The sequence below is a fragment of the Ursus maritimus genome, unplaced genomic scaffold (assembly GCF_017311325.1).
Source record: "Ursus maritimus isolate PB19 unplaced genomic scaffold, ASM1731132v1 scaffold_10, whole genome shotgun sequence".
NCBI lineage: Eukaryota > Metazoa > Chordata > Mammalia > Carnivora > Ursidae > Ursus > Ursus maritimus.
This window is the reverse complement of record NW_024423344.1, coordinates 70,050,187-70,070,264: the sequence shown is the minus strand read 5'-3', so window position 1 is coordinate 70,070,264 and position 20,078 is coordinate 70,050,187. Positions and strand designations below refer to the sequence as shown.

The following is a 20,078-nucleotide window of genomic DNA, read 5'->3' as shown; positions in this document are numbered from 1 at the left end:
TGGGGATAATGATGGCAATCTGCTCTGGCTATAAGTCCCTCTCAGCTCCTAGCAGAGAGCCTGAAATAAAGTAGATGTTCAAGAAATGCCTGCTGAATGAGCCAGTTAGATATCCTGGCTTTAGAAAATACACTTAAACAGAACATGGGAAGGATTTGTTCTCTTGTTTTCCAAGGTGAATTGATCTATTCCTGTAGCTATATTGTAGAGTATTAGTGATTGATGTGCCATTAAGGATTCTTTGAGGAAATTGTTATGAAATGCCATTTATTTTAAGCCTTGATAAATAAAAATGGTAAGAGGCACCACTTCCTGATAAATTATGCAGAAGGTTTGGGTTTTCAATATACGTAGACCTTGTCACAACTGAATTCTAAATCCAAGGCTAAATTCTGCATCATCCTTTATGGAACTTCCACATTGATTTCCAGGAGTTTTGTTTTGTTTTGTTTTCCTTTCATGACCTTTGGTTTAAATGTTTTTCCTCTCTAGTTGAAAGTGTCCATGTCAACTGTGATGAATAGGTCCCTTTCAGTACCTTCTTCCTGCTCCCTACCCTGCTGCTTTAGAGGTTCTGGACAGAGTGGCCTTGGTTCACAAAAGAGTTTATGACTGTCATCTCCTCCTAGAAGCAGCTGGAAGACAAATGTCTGAAGCAGAAACTTAGAAGGAAGCAGAGCTCAAATAACTGTACCTTCCTTAAGTGGGAGCAGCCTTACAGGATTTATCAGTACCAACTTCAATTTTCATATAGCCAGCTCTGCTCCCTGGGTGGAGGTCTCTGTGTAGCTTTCGATGTGAACAGACAAAATGGGATTATACCTGCTTTGAAATACTATTTCTCAAATGTATGAACCTCAGCTCTGGAGAAGGTATTGATTAGTCCTTGTCATGTGCAGTGATTTTCTGAAATTCAACTACTGTCCTGATTATTTTCTTGGCATAGTACACTCAGGGAAATTCTTCCTGACGCTGAAGCAAATATGTGCTTAAAAGTTAAAAACATATTTTTTCATGCAAAGTTCCCAGTTTACTCTTCGACGATTTCTCTTAAGAAAGCTAATAAAACTATGCATCGACCATAATTCTTGTTTACATGGCTAATGCAATATTGTTTGCAATATAACTTTCACTGAAAGCCTTTGGATACTTTCATTTCAACAGATGCCCTTGATTCCCTAGCATCATACTTTTGTCATTCTAATCCTCAATTTTAGATAATGTAGTAACAGCTGGAGAGCAAATTAAAATGACCTGCTGCGGGTCTGTTTGGCTGTGAAAATTCCATGAATGAGTCAAATAGTAGTTTTCAGACTCCTTACGTTTAGGAAATCCCATTTCTAGTTTCTGAAAGGAAAAGTGAATCATAGTTTGTAGTGATTTAACTGAGTATATTAAATTTAACATATGACACTCTAAGCCTTAGGCTTCCCCCCCCCCATATCCTTACTAATTTCCTGTATATTTGTCACATAATTTTTTTGAGAATAGAGTTGAAATTTCTGACTATAATTTTGTATTTTTCTATTTCTCCTTGAAGCTGCATCGATTTTTGCTTCATGTAGTTGAAACTCTGTCAGTTAACACATAAACGTTCAGGATTCTTATGTATTCTTAAAGAACTGACTCCTTAATCATTATGAAACAATCTGTTTTTATCCACTGTAAGGTTCTTTAACCTGAAATTTCTTTTGTCCTTTATTAATAATCATTGATGCTTTTTATCCTTTTGTTTTTATTTTTAATAGCTCTACTAAGGTATAATTGTCATAAAATTATCTGTACATATTTAAAGTGTATTATTTTATGAGTTTGACATAAGAAACCACAATCACACTCAAGATTATGAATATGTCCATCACCCCAAAAGTTTCCTTATGCCTCTTGACACTCCTGAATTCCTGCCCCTCCCTGCCTTTTGCCAATTTCCAAAGTCACAGATCCTGTTTTTGTCATTTTATATTTGTTTAAATTTTATAGAATATTGTATGAATGGAATCATGTGACTTTTATTCAACGCAATTATTTTGGAATCCACCCATTTTGTTACATTTATCAATAGTTCACTCCCTGTTTTTTGCTGAGTAGTATTCCATTGTAAGGCTATACCATGGTTTGTTTATCCATTCATGTGTCAAATAGACATTTGGGTTGTTTCCAGTTTGGGGATATTACAAATAATTACAAATAACCATTCACATATAGGGTTTGTGTGAACATATGCTTTCATTTCCATTGGGTAAATATCTAGGAGTGGAATGGCTGGATTATGTTAGCAGGTTTATGTTGAACATTTTAAGAATCTGCAAACAGCTTTCTATAGTGGTTGGAGCACTTTCTATTCCTCTCTTTAGTGTATGTGAGTTCCAGTTTATCCACATCTTTGCCAACAATTGGTCTGGTATTCTTTTTAATTTTAATCTTCTAATATGTGTGCCTCTAAGCCATTATGGCTTTAATTTTCATTTCCCCAGTGATTAGTGATGTTGTTCAACTTTTTGTGAATATCTTTTTCAGCCACAAACATTCTCTGATAAAATGCTCTATGGTTCTGTGCATTTGTTTTATTGGAATGCTTGTTTTCTTATTATTGAGTTTTAGTCTTTATGTATTAGTGAATACAAGACTTTATTCAGGTGTAAAGTATGCAAATATTTTCACCCTGTCTGTAACTTGTCTTTAAGTCTTTTAACAGTTCATTTTGAAGAGAGGAAATTTTTGAACTTTTATGCAGTTCACTTTATCAATGTTTTCTTCAATGGATCATGCTTTTGGTGTCATATCTAAGATCAGAATAGGGTATACCATTCAAGGAGCTCAGGGCAAAATGAAAATGCAGGGGCTATGGTTAAAAAATTATTAATAATTTCAACATGGTATCAACAGAACATTAAAGTAAATGTGGGGCTTCCTGATAGCATATATGGTACATATTCAAGTATGTATAGTATAGTTCCATTTCTCCTCTCTTGTCATACATTTCACTTTTACACATTATAAACTCCACAGTGCACTATTATTTTTGCTAAAAAGTCAATTATCTTTTAAAGAGATATAAATAACCAAAAAAAAAAAAAAAACAAGAATGTATTGACTGGTGTGTTTACCATTGCCAGTGCTCCTAGATCCTTATTTCCATCTGGTATCATTTCCTTCGTCTTTGAAGGCCTTCCCTCAACATTTCTTGTAATGAAATTCATCTGATGATATACTCTTTCTCTTCCAGATGTCTAAACACATCTTTATTTTACCTTTGTTTTTGAAAGATATGTTCACTCTTTTAGAATTTTAGGATACCTTTTTCTTTCAACGCGTCAAAGATATTGCTCCATTGTCTTCTTGCTTGCATTGTTACAGACAAAATATCTGCTGTCTTTCTTGTCTTCATTCTTCTGTATGTAATGTGTTTTTTCCTGAGGGGGGGGGGGAGATTGTCTCTTTATCACTGGTTTTGAGGACTTTCAATAAGATGTGTCTTGATGCATTTTTGTCATTTTTCCTGTCTTTAGAGTTTGTTAAGCTCTTTGGATCTTTGGTTTTATACTTTTAACAATTTGGAAGTTTTTCAGCCATTGTTTCTTCAAGTATTTTTTTCCTTCTTGTCCCCTTGATCCTCTCTCTGGAGACTCCAATTAAACATGCATTTTGTTGCTTCAAGTTATCGCACAGCTGACTGAGGCTCTATTTTTTTTTTTTAATTATTTTTTCTCTATGGGCTTCATTTGGAATAATTTCTATTGCTGCCTTCAAGTTTATCCTTTGCATTTCTGCAATTCCTAATCTGAAATTAATCTCATCCAATGTCCTTTTTTTTTTATTCTACAACTTGTATTTTTCATCTATGGAAGTTCAGTTTGGGTCCTTTCTATGTCTCCTATGTCTCTACCTAACTTTTTGAATTATGAAATACAGTTATAATGACTGCATGTCTTTGTCTGATATTCTAACATCTGAGGAAGTTCTAGGTCAGTTTGATTTATTAATTCTTCCCCTTGTTATAGGTAAAATCACCCTGTTTCTTTGCATGCCTGGTAATTTTTTACTGGATTCCAAATATTTTGAATTTTACTTTGTTAGGGGCTCAAAATTTTTGTATTCCCATAAATATGCTTGAGCTTATTCTAGGATGCACTTAATTTCCTTTGAAATGGTATACTCTTTTTGGTTCTTGCTTTTAGAATTGTTTAGGTGAGACTGAAGCAGTGCTCAGTCTAGGCCTAATTTTTCTCCACTATTGAGATAAGACCCTATCTATACTCTGTTCAATGCCCCATGAATTATGAATTTTTGCAGTCTGACTGGTGGGAATAGGCAATATTTCCAGTCCTGTGTGTTTTTGTGTCAGTGTTACCTTAAGTCCTCTCAGATGGTTTTCCCCAGCCTGTAATAGTTTCTTTACATAAATTGCAGATCGGTACAGAGCTGAATTCTCATGTAAACCTGCAGATCTTGGAAGTTCTCTCTTTCAGCAGTTATCTCTTCTCCAATACTCTAGATACCATCTACCTTGGCCTCTGTGGACTCTCAGCTCAATCTCTTCAATTTAGAAAGTCCACTGGGCTCCCCTCCCTTCACCATGCCCTGGAATCTCTCTCAGGAAATAGGACTCACCTCATTTCTTTCCCATCACTCAAGGACTACTTTTTTTCATTTCCTGATGTCCAGTATCTTGCAAAATTCGGTACGTCAATTTTTTATTATTTCATGTGAAAGGGTACTTCTGGTCCCTGTTATTCTTTTTTTTTTTTTTAAAGATTTTATTTATTTATTTGACAGAGATAGAGACAGCCAGCGAGAGAGGGAACACAAGCAGGGGGAGTGGGAGAGGAAGAAGCAGGCTCATAGCGGAGGAGCCTGATGTGGGGCTCAATCCCGGAACGCCGGGATCACACCCTGAACTGAAGGCAGGCGCCTAACCGCTGTGCCACCCAGGCGCCCCTGGTCCCTGTTATTCTATCTTGGTCAGATGTTGAAGTCACTTTTTAAAGAAAGTCTTCACAATTATTAAGCTCTCTCAGATTATGGCATGTGGTTCACATAACATTCACATTCTTTTTCAGTCATATTTCCAGGATTGAAATTTGTTCGTTATAATAGTATTTGACCATAAAATATTAGTGAATGTTAATAGTACTCTTGGGCCTTTGTTCCTCAAGCCATTCAGTTACATTTGATTAGCCTCAAACTTTATGAAGAACATAGTGAGAGGCATGATTAATATTTATAATATGCAATTATATTTTATCTTATAATAAGTATAAAACGGCTTTTTGGTTGAGCAGCATGAAGTGAAAGGATTATCAAAATTAAAGAATGTGATTTTGTCCACTTAAATGGCAAAGTAAAACCTTTTTTCCCCCACTTTTTGCTATTTGGTGTGTGTGTTTGTGTGTGTGTGTGTGTTTCTTTATTGTTAAAAAAGTATCATAAGTTCACTTCCCAACTTGTGAGTATTTCAAGATGGCACAGATGCCTTTCAGAATTCCAAGGAGGTTTGTAGCAGTTACTGCCAATAGTAGTTTTCTTAATTAAAAAATCCTGTAATTAAGAAATAGAAAGAAGTTTATCATTGAACATTTGGAGACTAGCTGAATAAGCATGGAATATTCTGGTAATTTATCTAGAAAGTACTTATTGCAAATATATTGCTAAGATTTTGAACACTCCTTTGAGATACTTATCTGAAAACAGCATTAGGAACACAAATCCCAAAATGTATATTTAGAGTTAAAAAATAAATATCATTTAGATAACAACTAAACTGAAGGATCTTAGATTCCACTCTTCCTATGACAATAGCATTTGAAAATTTAAGTAAAATGCTTAGTTATTTGCTTGGCAATCTAGGAAATATTATGCTGTCAGTCAGCTAGCAGCATGGTTATTCCTGACACTTAGACTAATGTAAAGGAGTTGGTATAAAATATCCTCAAAATAGTATTGTTTCTCTTAGTATTTGATATTGTTGGTGAAGAATCTGAACATGAATAATGTGTTCATATTTGTAAGTGCTGCAGATACCACACAGAGTGACACATCAGCACATGGAATGAGACAGAGCATAGTGCTTCCTTGCATATGCATGTATGTGTTCTGGCCAGGAGGAAATGAAGTCATTCATAAATTAAGAATCCATGACAGAATATATTATCAGCAAAACTTTCTCTAGATGTAATAATAATAATGATTGACTTGAATCCCAATGTTGTCACTGAAGGACACATATTTTTCTTTTAGAGAGAGAAGACAGAGAGCATGCAAGGGAGGGCAGAGGGAGAGGGAGAGAGAGAGAGTCTGAAGCAAGGCCCCACGCCCAGTGCAGAACCCAATGTGGGGCTCAATTTCATGACTCTGAGATCAAGACCTGAGCCAAAATCAAGAGTCAGATGCCAAACTGACTGAGCCACCCAGGCACCCCACATACTTTTCTTTTTAAAATATGCACAATAATTTTTTATATTATCTTTTGCAATTATATAATTAACATTTGTAATTTATTTTTAAATATATAATTACAATTTAGAAGAAATAAGTTAGCAAACCAGAAAACACAATGTGTAATAATTATTCATCTTTGTAAGTGATGAATAAATAAACAGTAGATCCAACATTTTTAGATTTCATTGTCCAATGCTGAATTATGTTGAGGCCATAGGAGGACCAATGTGTCTCTAATATGTTAGAATCTTGCAATTAGAGAACCTCATTGGAAAATAGTATTGGAAGGGGGTGCTTTCAACTGAGCTCCAAAGATGTTCTTCCTTTTGGAGCTTGTAGACACTGGATATTCACAAAGCTAGTGAGAGTTCAACCCTGCATTAGGAATCCCAAGAACCACTCAGGTCTGTCTGTTCTTTGGAGCTGAGGGTCAAATATTAAGCAGGATATTATGGCATGCCCTTCCTTTAGTCATCTTCTCAAATATTTTCCCCAAGAAGAGGCTCTACCCATGGTTGTTTCCTTAATATACTTCATTAAGAGGGATTTTTTTGGCCAAAATAGTTTTGGAAAACAAATTTTTTAAAAAATTACTGATGTTTCCATTTCAAAACCCATATTTTTCTTTATCTCAAGCATACTCTGCTCCTCCAATTCTTAAATAAGATACAAAAAAATCCATCTTGCCTTGAATGCCACTTAGGGCTTATATATAGATTCTTTTAAAGACAAAGTGAATTCAGTCATTAGATATTTGCTCTGTGCAAAATATAATGATAGGTTACTGTGAATAACATATGATGCAAATTATCAAGGGATTTATCATGTATTTGCAGGGCAGGAAGACACAAAAACCCAATAATTTCAGACATGACTAATTGGCGTAAAACCATATTATACATTCTCCCTTATCCCTCTCAGTAGATAACAAGCTTTTTGAGGGCAAGAACTATTTTTTTAATGCAAGATTCTATCTCTAGTCCCTACAAGCATAAGATTCTGGTATGCAGAGGTGGACAGCCTATTCTAGGCTGTGCAATCAACAGTTAAAATTGAACAGACCTAGTAATGCATTGGATTGGGTTGGTGGATTGGGGGACCACTCTGAAATCACTGAAACAAGGTTCCTAGCGGGATGGGCCCCTGAGGTAGCATGGGGGCAATTTCCAGAGGAAGTTGAATGCCATCCTAAGGATGGCATTAACAAAAAGATATAGCAGGTTTTCACATACCTTTAGTTTATTCATCATTTTTCTAGTGTCCCCACCCCACCTTCATTCTCAGCCCTTTGGAAGAGCTCCTGATATGGTTTATTTTTATGGCTGAATTATATGATAATTTATGGCTTTGGGTAAATTATTCAAAATGCTATTTTCTGCTACTAGGAGTGCCAAAATCTAATTAGATCTGCCACAAAAATGTCTATTCCAAAAGTTGCTTTTTACTCTGTAAAAAACATGTGATTTTTCCATAGCTAATAGAGGAGTGACATTTAAGAACCCGCGCTGGTAACCAACTAGTACCGAGACTCACGTGTAAACAAACACGGTGTGTGTGATGTATATACATTTTTATATTTGCTATATAGAAACACATGCCATATTGTGAATTTTTCAGTTTAAATAATGATTAAAAATATATCCACCATTCTAAGGATTATCCCGATTTCTCTTTTGTCAGTCGGCACATTGCATGAAAACAATTTGTGACAGTGATTGATTTAAATGAACCTACTTCTGAGAGAGTGATTGTTTTAATTAAAAATGTTGGGGTTTTTTTTCTTGTATCTGAAGACAGTTGAACTGATTTGCATTTCTTTCAGTTTTGAGTGTTGAGGCTAATATATTATGAGACATTTTTTTTTCTTGAAACACATGCACATTAGCTTTCATTATTTCTATTTTAATTAATGTCAGAGAGCATAGTTAGTACAGAGTTTCAGACAAGGAGTATCCTCAAAACATTTCTAGTAAAATGTGTTATACGGTAAGCATAACAAAAGAGAAAATAGAAGGAAAAGGGATAATTAAAAAAAGTTGTCATATATTCTTAAGCAGAGTAAATATTCTGAATGCATAAGTATATTAGGAGAGAATGAAGAACTCTAACAGTTTTATGAGTTGAAAAATATTTTTGCATTTTTTATATGGCTAGCTGAAATCTAGGTGAGGGATTTCAGATATTTATTTTCCATCAGTTATTAATTGAGAGTCAAGGTTATAGGGGTTTCAGATATATCAGTACAAAAACAAAATCCTTGTTCTTGTAGGGCTTGTATTTAGCATTCACTGGAAGAATGTCACCAAGCCTTCTTATCCTATTAGTTTAATGAAAAAAAAAATGAACATGTACCTCAGTATAAGCTTGTTTCACACATGTAATATTTTCACTGTTTAATATCTCAAGGCATACTATTCACTTGGGATGATGTTCTGTTTTTATCATGGTAGATATCCTAACATTTTCACACTTTTGGCTGACTTCGTGTTAGATCTGAATAGGTAGGTCATCATTGCTTTTGTTACTTATTTGTATACTTGTTTTTACCCACATAACCCATATGGAAGGTTGGTCATCTTTGCTATTTTCTTGGTGTTAGATTTTTTTCTTTTAGTATCACCATTAATCCATCCTATCTCTGTTGGATTTTTTTCCCTAAAATATCTCAACTTTAGGCAAACTAGATAATATAACGTACACATCTTCTTAACCTAGAAGGTATAAACTTCAGCATATTGCAAAGCACTCATTGAGAACAATGACTGGCAGCCAGGGTCACAGTGTCAGCCCCTCAGAATTATAGGATGCCCCAACCTGACTCAGGTTCTTCAAGGACCTCATGTGACATGTCACCCTGAAGACTCTGAAGTCAAGTCATGTTAACTATTAGCAAAGCTTATTTATTTTTTCATTTTTGGAGATGATGACCAAACCGCAAGTTCTACTACTGGGTCTTCACGTGCTGCAATCCATTGCCTTTCCCTCCTTGTTGGGGAGAGACAGCCCACTTTGGATGCTCTTTTCTGAGAGATCTGTGCTTCTATTGCAGCTGCCCAGACCGGGTCCTGTCCATTCTGGCAGTCATGTGAGATATTTTTGGTTCCTTTTGTCGATGTTTCTCTCACAGAATCATAAAATAATACATGTAAGTGAGCTGTCCAGCACATATTAGGCTGAAGTTGAGACTTGCTGTAGAGTGAGATGATGGAGGGTTTGTTCTCCTCTACACAGTAGATCTAGAAACTTAGTCATACCATTGCCTGACCACATATAACTGATGTGGTTGTTTTCTCAGGAAAATTGTTTCATTTTCTTTTGTTTTGTGTTTGCTATGATTATTTGGCTCTGTATTTTAGGGCTTTGAGGAAAGGTTTTGTTTTCTTCTGTTTTAATTATTTGAAAGAGTGACCTCAAGCTATAAGTGGCCGCATTGCACGATGGCCAGTTTTATAAGTGAGGATCATAGTGAAGGATTTGTGGATATGTGACTGTGCACAAAGAGAAACTAATACGTGGAATCCTTGAAAATTGGGGGCAACCAGTTAATCTACAACAGTAATATGCATTTAGGTTATTTGCATATATGTATGCAATATCATTTGCAAGGATGTATGAAATGTTATTTTTATACATCCGTTGTCAAAAGGCATTAATAAGTTTTATTAAATCTGTATTTTCATGAAATTATAGGAAATTTTTTAAATAATAAAATGTTGAAAAATATATATTCTCGTAACCAGCAAAATATATTTATATTTCACATTTTAGTGTGTTCTTTCCCATATTTTCCCCCATGGATAATATTTTTTACATAGTCATGCTCATGTTATATGCATATATGTCATAACACAAAAGTTTATAACATGGAGGATTTATTTTTAAGTTAGAAGTCTGAAAAGTACAATTACCTGGTCGAAAGTTTTAGACATTTTTCAGGCTTGACTGCCATCCTGGATTTCATGTTGTTGTTCCAAGTTTCACTCTTATTAGTAATATATGAAATTACTAGATAAATTACACTCTAACCCAGGCAGCATTCATTCAGGAAACATATATTGCCCGGCTCCTTTTTACTTAGACCCTGGAGATGTAATGGTGAGCAATATCATACATTTCGATTTTCTTCACAAAACTTACAGTGCAGTTTGGAGACAGATGTCAATCATATAATTGCACAAATAAATGTGAAATTCAAATCATGAATCGTAAAGCAAAATACTAACACTTGTTAACCCCTGTGGTGGGTACATAGACGTAGGTTGTATTAGTTCCGGTAACTTTAAATGTATTAAAAACATTTCAAAATGAAAGAATTTTGATGTTTTAAAAAATGAGTAATGCCTATGAAGAATGCTCTCATAAAGGCGATCAAAGGAGGAATCTGAACTCATCTGAGGTGTCAGGAAAGTGCCCCAGAGGAAGAGCTGTTGGAGCTGAACTTGAGAAGGAGGAAAAGGAGTTAAATACACAAAGATGTATGCGTGTGGGTGTGTGCGCACAGATGTGCAAGGAGGCATCTTTATGCAGGTGAGCGTATTTGAGACAAGAGAAGGTTAAGGGGACATGATACATATGAGAGATTATGGGGTATTTGCTGGCAGCCCCCGGTGACCCAGGCTGGCCTTCGTGGGGGATGGCGTGGAGCAGTACCAAACCAGGCAGGGCAGGTGAGATGGGGCCCCACGGCTGCGGGGCGTGAGTAGTTAAGGGGGTGGCCAGAGCCGCTGCATGTTTCCGGATCTGCTGGATTGGAACGGGCCACTGCAGGTGGGATGACCACCTAGGAGAGGCCATGAGGGAGTGAAGTGCTGCTGGCAGTGAAAATAGAACAGGGGGAAGTAAGGGAGATTGTGAAGACAGCATCTGCACGAACCAGGCAACTGTTCAGGTGGCATGACTAAGGGAAGCTCGGTGTTGATCTGAGCGGCTGAGACAGTTCACATGAGTCACCGAGTCAGGGGTATAAGTACCTTCTGGCTGGAGCTGGTAGCAGAGGGAGTTTAAGCCTACAGTATCGGGTCTGCAGCCTTGGTGAGGGTTGCACGGGTGGAGATTTATTGGAAATGTGGCCAGTGGCAAAGTGGGGCAGATCGTAGAAGAGATTTTTCAAGCACTTTGATGCTAACTTCATGTTTTTGTTCTAAATCACAGATTCAGTTCCAAGTATGCAGGATTTGGGTTTAGATACAGCCATGGTTAATCTTTAAAAACCTAGTTTAAAAGAAAAAAAAAAAAGATTGGTTTGCATTTTATTTTAGGTTTTTTAAAGGTTCAGGTCAACTGTTCAACTTCCAGAGGCCACATGGTGTAGTGGTTATGGGGGCAGGATCGTGTTCGAACACCCGCTGGGCACTTGTCAGTTTTGTGCTCTTTGTCAGTTACTCCCTCACTCTGTCTCCACTTCCTCATCCTCAAACTGGGCTTCCCGTTAAGTAAGTGGTCATGAGTTCAATGAGTTAATCCTGCAACGTACTAAGAACGGTGCCCGGCACCTGAGAAGAGCACAATGCTACTATGGTTTCTAAAAGGAAAACATCAAATAATGTGAAACTAGATACATAGATACCAATTTGGTTTCGTTTCTTTGAAATTTAGTGAGAACTCAAAAACACTGTTTGTATCTTGCTGACACTTCCTTATCAGAGATCAGGCGCGGTCCGGAAGAGCTCGCTTAGCCTCATGTCCTCCAGTCTCATCCGTGTTGTCACAAATGACACAATTTCCCTCTTTTTAAAGCTGAATGATAGTCCGTTGTATATAGATACCTCATTTTCTTTATCCATTCACTCCCTGATGGACACTTAAGTTGTTTCCATATCTTGGCCAATGTGAATAATGCTGTAGTGAATATGGGGGTGTAGATATCTCTTTAAGACCCTGATTTCATTTCCTTTGGCTGTGTACCCAGAAGTGGGATTGTTGGATCAACTGGACTTGGTAGTTCAATTTTTAATTTTTTGAGGAAACCCCATGCTATTTTCCACAGTGGCTGCACCAATTTGCATTCCCACCAACAGTGCACAAGGATTCCCCTTTCTCCACATCCTTATCAATGCTTGTTCTCCTTGTCTTTTTGATCATAGAAAAAGAAAAAAAAAGTGTTCTCTTCTTTTAAGTGTGAGGGAGCTTGGAGGGGTTGTATGTCTGTACTGCCTTGCCTGACCTACTTAATTCAAGTCCAGAAGATGTAGTAAGCTAAAAGGTAGAATTATTAAAAGTAAGTCATTCAGAACATAAAGGTTTTACAGAAGAATTGTCAATCTCTGAAATCCTCTGTATGTCCTCATGACAATTAAGAACCCGCCTTTTTACCTTTGTTCTCTTCTTTTCCATGCCACTTATTTTCAATGATGAGCATAAGTACATTGCAGCATAAATAAGAAAAGAAATCCTTGATACTTAGAGAGTCGGTAGCCCAGTCAAATTTTACTGAGTAATGGGCACACTAAGGTGCAAGAGTAAATGCACATCTTAGAATTGTGTGATTTTTTAAAGTTACATACTACAGAGTACGGAACATATGTCATACAATCCCAATAATCACTTAGATTTTTTTTAAATCCTAGTCTTCTAGAAGCATCTACACTCTTACATTTAGTCACACTGGTGTGACGCCATGGTGTTCATGCATTATTCCCCAGATTTTCTTCATTCTCTTGCGATCTTTGAAGAAAATCTGTGTACCATAAAGTCACTTTTCAAATTATTAGTTATATCATATGTATGTAACAATAGATATTGACATTCTCTTTAATTTCTTTAGCATTAAAAAGCTAAGGGTATTCTGGTTTGGAACAGCCTTTTTTTGGCATGCGTATTTTTTTGTGTTCACCTGTTGGCAAATCCACAAATTTTCGGTCAGTTACAAGATGGTTGCCTTCATTGTTCTGTACCATTCTACTGTTTCGATAGCATGATCTGAGCGCATTTTCATGTCCCATTCAGCGCTTGTGGAGACGCGCCAGTTGCCATGGCAATGTCGAACATCAAATCTAGTCATGAGATGGGGATGGCCTTTGAAAAGCCACATGTAAATATTTATTTTCAAAGGTACAACTGGCCCTTTATAAAGCCTGGGTCACCTGAGTGGTTATCTTTTCAGTGCATCATCAGATGAGAAGTCTGTTACCATACAATTTCCCTTTTTGTTTTAATAAACTTCCACTGTCCTCTATTCTTGGTCCTTTTGTTTAAGAATTAAATCCATGTTAAATAATTTAATTCTCCTTTTTGGTTATAAATCAGTTTAATATGTCTAATTTGTCTGGATTATGACCACAGAGCTGACCTCACAGCATAGTTTTGTTATTATGCCTTACCTGAGCTCAGAAATCGACTTTCCCATTTTTCTATGGATCATGCCTAAGTACCAGATGCTTCCATGCCAGTTAGGGTGACCCTTTAGACATCAAAGAAACATTTTCCGTACGGATTTTTTTCTAAGAACGCATATCAAAATGTTAGTGTGATTTAAGAAAAAAATACAGGTTTTTCACCTTTGGGGATTACTTCTCAAATAAAGTAAAAAGAAAAATCCATTAAAAAGCCTTTAATAAGGTTTCTTAGAGCCAGAAGTTTGCCAAACTCTTGTATGGCCATCTTGAATGATATTAAACTAATTAGTTTAGGATTTAACTAATAATTAAATGAATAGATCCACATGTTAGTTTTATAAAATGACCCATTTTCTGTAGCTGACAAATGCAGCTTATGACCTTCTATGATTAGTATGCGCCAGGTTTGATAAATACAGAGGAATCTGGGAGACACAGAGTAAATTGTGCTACTTCTATCAAATGCCCTCTTCTGAAACAGAAAAAATAAAAAGACTCAGAAAAAGAAATAAGAAACTCTATTGTGACACGTTGTGAGGCTTATGATAACTATGTTTGCCTTTCAGATCCCCAGCTCAAGGGTATAGTGACCAGGTTATATTGCAGGCAAGGCTACTACTTGCAAATGCACCCCGATGGAGCTCTCGATGGAACCAAGGATGACAGCACTAATTCTAGTAAGTGACAACCTCAGGCCACCCACTAACACAGTTGGTAGAAGATATGCTGCTACATAAATGACTTTTTAAAACTACATTTACAAATATTGGTAATGTTCATTTTTACAAATGTTACACTCTAGAATGCCATTCACAATTTTACTTGGACCACATGGATGAACACATGAACGGAGCAAAGCAAGAAGCCTGTCATTTTAAGATAATTAGTTTCTCTCTTTTTTTTTTTTCTCAAAACAATTGGCAGATCCAGCCTTATTGTTACTTTTATCTCATAAAAGTCAAGTAAGTACACTAGTGCATTCAGATGAAAGATGAATCCATGTTTACCTTGGAAATATTTTTATCAGGCCTGTAGCTTTTTAATGATAACTGTGGAAATTCAAGAGCTATAAGGATTAGTTGTTTCAAAGAATAGAAGTGTAATTTTTCAAATTTGCATTCAACAAGAAAAGATAGTATCTTTTTTATAGAGAGGACATGAAGGCTCTGTGCCTTTAAATACATTGCACAAAATGTTTCACTATTTTATAGAATTGAGTCTATAATGATTTGTCTTAATTGAAAAGCCACTGACCTTCCATTGTATTAGTGTCTGCCTCCAATTTATTGTTTTTTAATATATAACTTTTCTTTGTATTTTCATTCTGTTGTCCCTCCTTACTCAATTGTCTGTGTTTTTCTTTCCCATTTTCTGTTTATACTGACATTGGATTCCTTTTAATTTAGCATATCAGTTTTAAAATAGACACTTTCTACTGCTCAGGAGAATTAATGAAAAGCAAAAACTTATTTTATTGGAAATATTTATTCACATATTACTAGTGGATCGGGAATGGATATGAATCTTTTCATCCATTTAGCATTTACCCTTCATATGTAGGACATCATTCCATGAAAAGAAGGGAGGATTTGAATACATAAGACCAAATTATAGGCACTTTCTGTTTTCAATTCTAGTAATCAAATTTTCAATAGCACTGAGAATAGCTAATAACATAATGTAGACTGGTTTTGCATTTGGTGTCACTATGTGAAGTGTCAATATTTTCCCAGCCATTGTGTTTACCTTTTAGACTTTGGACCTTGCTTCATTTTAAATTTTTCTTTCAACTTTAAAATTTTTCTGTTTGTCTGCGTTTTCCTCCTTTTCAATTTCTAATCTTTTTCTCTCTTTGTGTCTATTATGTTACCCTTTTGTCCTTTAAAACTTTTCCCTATCATATTTGTTCATTGATTCTCTGTCATTGTTGCTTATTTCCTTCTTCTATTTAGAGAAAGAGAAGATAAAGCAATTCAAACACAAGGAAGAAAGAGAAGTTATTTTTACTCACAAGACTGATGTCAACCATTGTTTACTTGTTGGGATTTTGCTATTAGGTTGAACTTTTTTAAAAATATAAGGACTTGACCATTTTTTGATCTTTAAAAGATGTCAGTTTCTTCTGGTTCAAGCTAATACATGTATGTCTGCTCATTTTCTTCTATCTTTAACTCCTTACCCATTCTTTGACAAAAGACATTCTCTTTTTCTTATGTCATATACTTGTGGCGGTCATGGACTCCTGAGATTCATAAGTTCTGATGTCTTCAATGGTCTCTGATTTCTTTCAGCCAAAGTCTGGGGGAGTGTGAGGACTAGTTTTCCATAACTCTGATCACTGCAAGAATTAAGTCATTCTGACTTAGAACTTGAGGCCATCCCTTATGACAAAGTTTTCAAGAAAGGAAATAAACCATAACTATATATAAATGCTGCTTAGTTGTATTCTCAGGAAAAAAATTTTTTTCTTGCAAAGGCTTTATGCTCGTTTTCCTACCTTCTTCTTTGGTTTTTGTAATGCCAAACAAGTTGGTTGTTTTTAATGATGGAAATCAATATTGAATTAAGAAAGGTTAGGTAGACACTGTCTTTTATAGCATATTGCTTCAGAACTCAATAAGCAGCACAATATTTTCTAAACTGTGGAAGTGCAGATGTGGACATTATATGCACACACACGTAATTATATCTGGTTATCTGAACCATATTCAACACCGCACTGGAAAGCTGAGACACCGAAAGAGACACAACCTTCTGTTCTCTAAATGTGTGAGCCTTCTTTTCTCCTGCTGTGTAACCACGGAACAAGATTCTTGGGGCAACACTTGGAATCCTCTCTAATCCCCCTAAATGCTGGTGAGGAATGAAGAGAGAGCAGGAGCTCCTGTGTCCGAGCAAACCAGAACCAAGTCACAGTGCCCGCCCGCCCTCAAGGGGCTTGCACTGCTGTGCCAGACCTTGCCCAAAGCTGCTTTTCTTATAAGTTATGTTGCATTTTACGTGCACGTTTAGCTAGTTACGTTAGTTTTGTTACTATTTCAACATTTGCAAAGATCTAGCAGAAGAGAACAAAACAGGGTGAGATAGAGATTCTCTCCTCAAAAGGCATAAAAATTGTACAACCCTAAAATTTAATAAAATTTGGCAGGACTGCGGCAGCTTTATCAATGATATGGGAATGACTGATTAACGCTACTTTTGGGTAGCATCACCTTTGTAATTGAAAACCACAGTTTTTTAGGTGAAATTTAAGATGATTTCCTTTTCTCTGGCTCATTACAGCAGTCTTATGAGTCTTAAGAAAATCATAAGCCATGAAGAGTATTCTATAAAAAAGAGGGGGGAGCACTAGAGATGCTGGCAGCCAGGTCCTAATGGGAGCACTGCCCTTTTAGTTTGCTTTAGGGTGCAATGTAGTAATTTACATATACATTCCAGATATTTGATAATTCTTTGAATACAAAACAAGGATTAGTCATCTGTAACTAGGAAAAATAAGGAGAAATACCCTAAAAGTCACCACGATGCCACTGTAAAGGTTACCAAATAACAAAACTGAGGCTCAAACCTTCAAATCTTCATGATTTGAGTTGAACACATATCACACAACTAAGCAGGTGCTGATTTAGAACTAGGTAAAGTCAGAACCGCCCTACTAAGCTGCCTTTGTCAAAATTTTCAGATGAGTTGAGAAGAGAAAGACCAGCAGGCAGGTGAACCCGACACTAAAGTCCTCCCTGGGTTTTCCAGCCCAAGATCTAGAAATCTCTGGGAGGAAAAATGGCAAGACGATGGTTGATGATGGATGATTGGTCCAAATAGAGAAGATACTGTAGCAACTTGGCTGCTTCTTTTTGGCTTCCATGTGCCCTGGAAAGGTCTTTCACAGGAAGAAGTGAGCACCCAGATTACTTCAGCACCAGAGTCATTTTGAAAAGTGTATTCATTTAAAATCTTGGAGCTTCCCATCTGTCTACTAAACGTTAGCATTACCATGAACTATGGCATTAATTAAGGGGTGGTTTTCTTTTCCCCCAGTTGGCTTTTGGGATGCCATGAGGTTTTCCTGTGCTCTTAAACTTAATTGCTCCCGTTATCAGACTTAATAAATGCTACAGTTGGAATAAGACTATAGAAATATCAATATGCCAGGAACTTTAGCAATATTAAAACCTCACATGAACCAAGCCCTATCACCTTAAAAATTCCCGGCCTGATAATTTGATGTGTAAAAACTGCCCATCATTCACAGTGACCACCACCCCACAGGCCTTGGGATGGTGATTTTCTCTTTGGCTTTGCTTTAGGGTCATTTGAGGAGCTTTAAAAAAAAAGTTCCGTATGCCCTAAACCCTATCATCACTTCCAGAGATTCTTATTTAATTTAATTAGTGTGCAATTGAGCATGGCTATCCTTTTTTATGAATACAGCTAGTTTTAAAGGATAACCAGGGTTGAAAATCACTTTTATATGGAAAACTAGGGTATTCCACAGAATAAACAAAGTATCATGAACATCTTATTATTCTGACTCCCTTAGGCTTTATGACATTGCTTTGTAATTATATAAAATACAAAAGGGGTGGAAAAATATAATGATGTCTCAATTAATGTGGGTATCTGTAGTTTTAATTAGCACCATGGATTCATTATGGTCAGCTCTGAATGGGCTTCCTCATGACAGTGGTTATATGGATTCACTTTGTATTATCATTCTGTAAATGGTAATAACTGACATTTTATAATTCAGGTCCCAACCAAAATCCTAGGAAAAAAGACCTATTTTTTGTATGGTCATTTTAGACTATCATCTAGAACTTTTCTCTTTCCCATACCACATTATTTTTGTGTCTTCATATGTTCTTACTTTCTAGAATTATAACATCTGGCCTATATAAAGTATACGGCATTTATAAATACCATTAAGGGTACATAAATATTAGAATAATTATGTTTGAATGGGTTAAGTTAGAATAGTTTTGAAGGACAGTCATACAATTGTTTTTCCTCCAAAACTTTTGCACATCAATTAGGAATTTTTCTATGGTGCCCATCCTTTCAAAATATGAGAGAGATGGGACAGTTTAGGTGTTCTGACCAAGAGTGGAATTGGCTACTGGCCCTCTCCCACAAAGAAGAAATACTGAGTTACAGTGACACAAGTACTTCATACTGCTCAATGATTCCCACTCGTGTTTACCATTTAAGTAATAGAAGTGAGCAAACATAAGCCTCCTTCTTCCATAGCATAAGCCCCTAGAATCCCATGAAAGATGGCCCAATCTTAGTTTGCATCATGAAAGCTGATAGCCACTGAACCATATACACTCCTCTGAGTAATCCTGTAGGGATAATTATCTATAGCCATTGCCCGCCATGTTCCTTTCATCACAGACATCTTGAGATCTTGGGATCAGTAACTTGTACTAATTGAAAGAGAAGGTATAATTTTCCCCCAACCTATTCTGAGAATACATGTGGTGCCTCAGAATTAGATAGAAATTAATTTATGTAGTCCATTTTAAATTATGTACTGAGTAGACCCGTAGATTGAAGTCAATGTGGCCCACATTTTCCCAATTATTTGTCTTTTGTGGAATGCAGTTGAGAACCTAGACCTCAGGTATTTTGCTTACTTGTTTACTGCAGCATGTCAGTGCTGTCGTTGCCTGTTCTGGCCTGGTCCAGTTGCTTGGAATTAGTCTTCAATTAAGACCTTGCATGGGAGCAAATAACCGCACTGTGGATAATTAACTTCTCTTATAAACGTATCTACAATAAAGTCCCCCAATGATCAAGCATTCTTATTACTAAGAATGGTGCTAGAATACCTACTGAAGAGTTAACATATAACCCTGGCACAGAAATGTGTTAAAGGAATGTGAAGACTTTTTAGGAAATCAATGATAACATTGCTCTCTGTACTATGTAAAAATATATAAAAATACTTTCCTTGTCAATAAGGGAAGAAACGAAACATGGAACTGTAAATGAGTTTTTATCTCTTAGATGGGTAAAATTGAGCACTTTCCCCTCTTTTATTTTAGTTATCACTCACAGCGTTATGAAATATTAGTAAAGAAAATGTCTCTCTAAGAAGTGCGTGCCATTCAGTATGATTAGTTCTTTCTAAATTGAGCGCGTTGGCAGGCGCACATCTTTTCTGGGCCCTACTGGCCTCTCATATTGGTTCAGCAAGAGTAATTCCATTTTGGAATTACCATCTTAACTTCTGGCCTGTCCTACATTGCAGTGATAAAGCACACCTTCTGCATGAAAGACCAGAATAAGCATTCAGCTTGGACT

At 36.3% G+C, this 20,078-nt stretch overlaps 1 protein-coding gene across 3 annotated transcripts in view; it reads left to right on the top strand.

The window, feature by feature from the left end:
• Positions 1-20,078, top strand: part of FGF14 (fibroblast growth factor 14) — a 591,097-nt gene that overhangs the window by 454,877 nt on the left and 116,142 nt on the right. For 2 of the 3 annotated variants that reach the window (XM_008684988.1, XM_040624317.1), the window contains exon 2: positions 14,339-14,449. The exons of the other annotated variant lie outside the window; for it this stretch is intronic. In XM_008684988.1, coding sequence (XP_008683210.1) covers positions 14,339-14,449 — 111 coding nt within the window. The remainder of the gene's footprint in view (positions 1-14,338; positions 14,450-20,078) is intronic. 3 annotated transcript variants of the gene reach the window in all.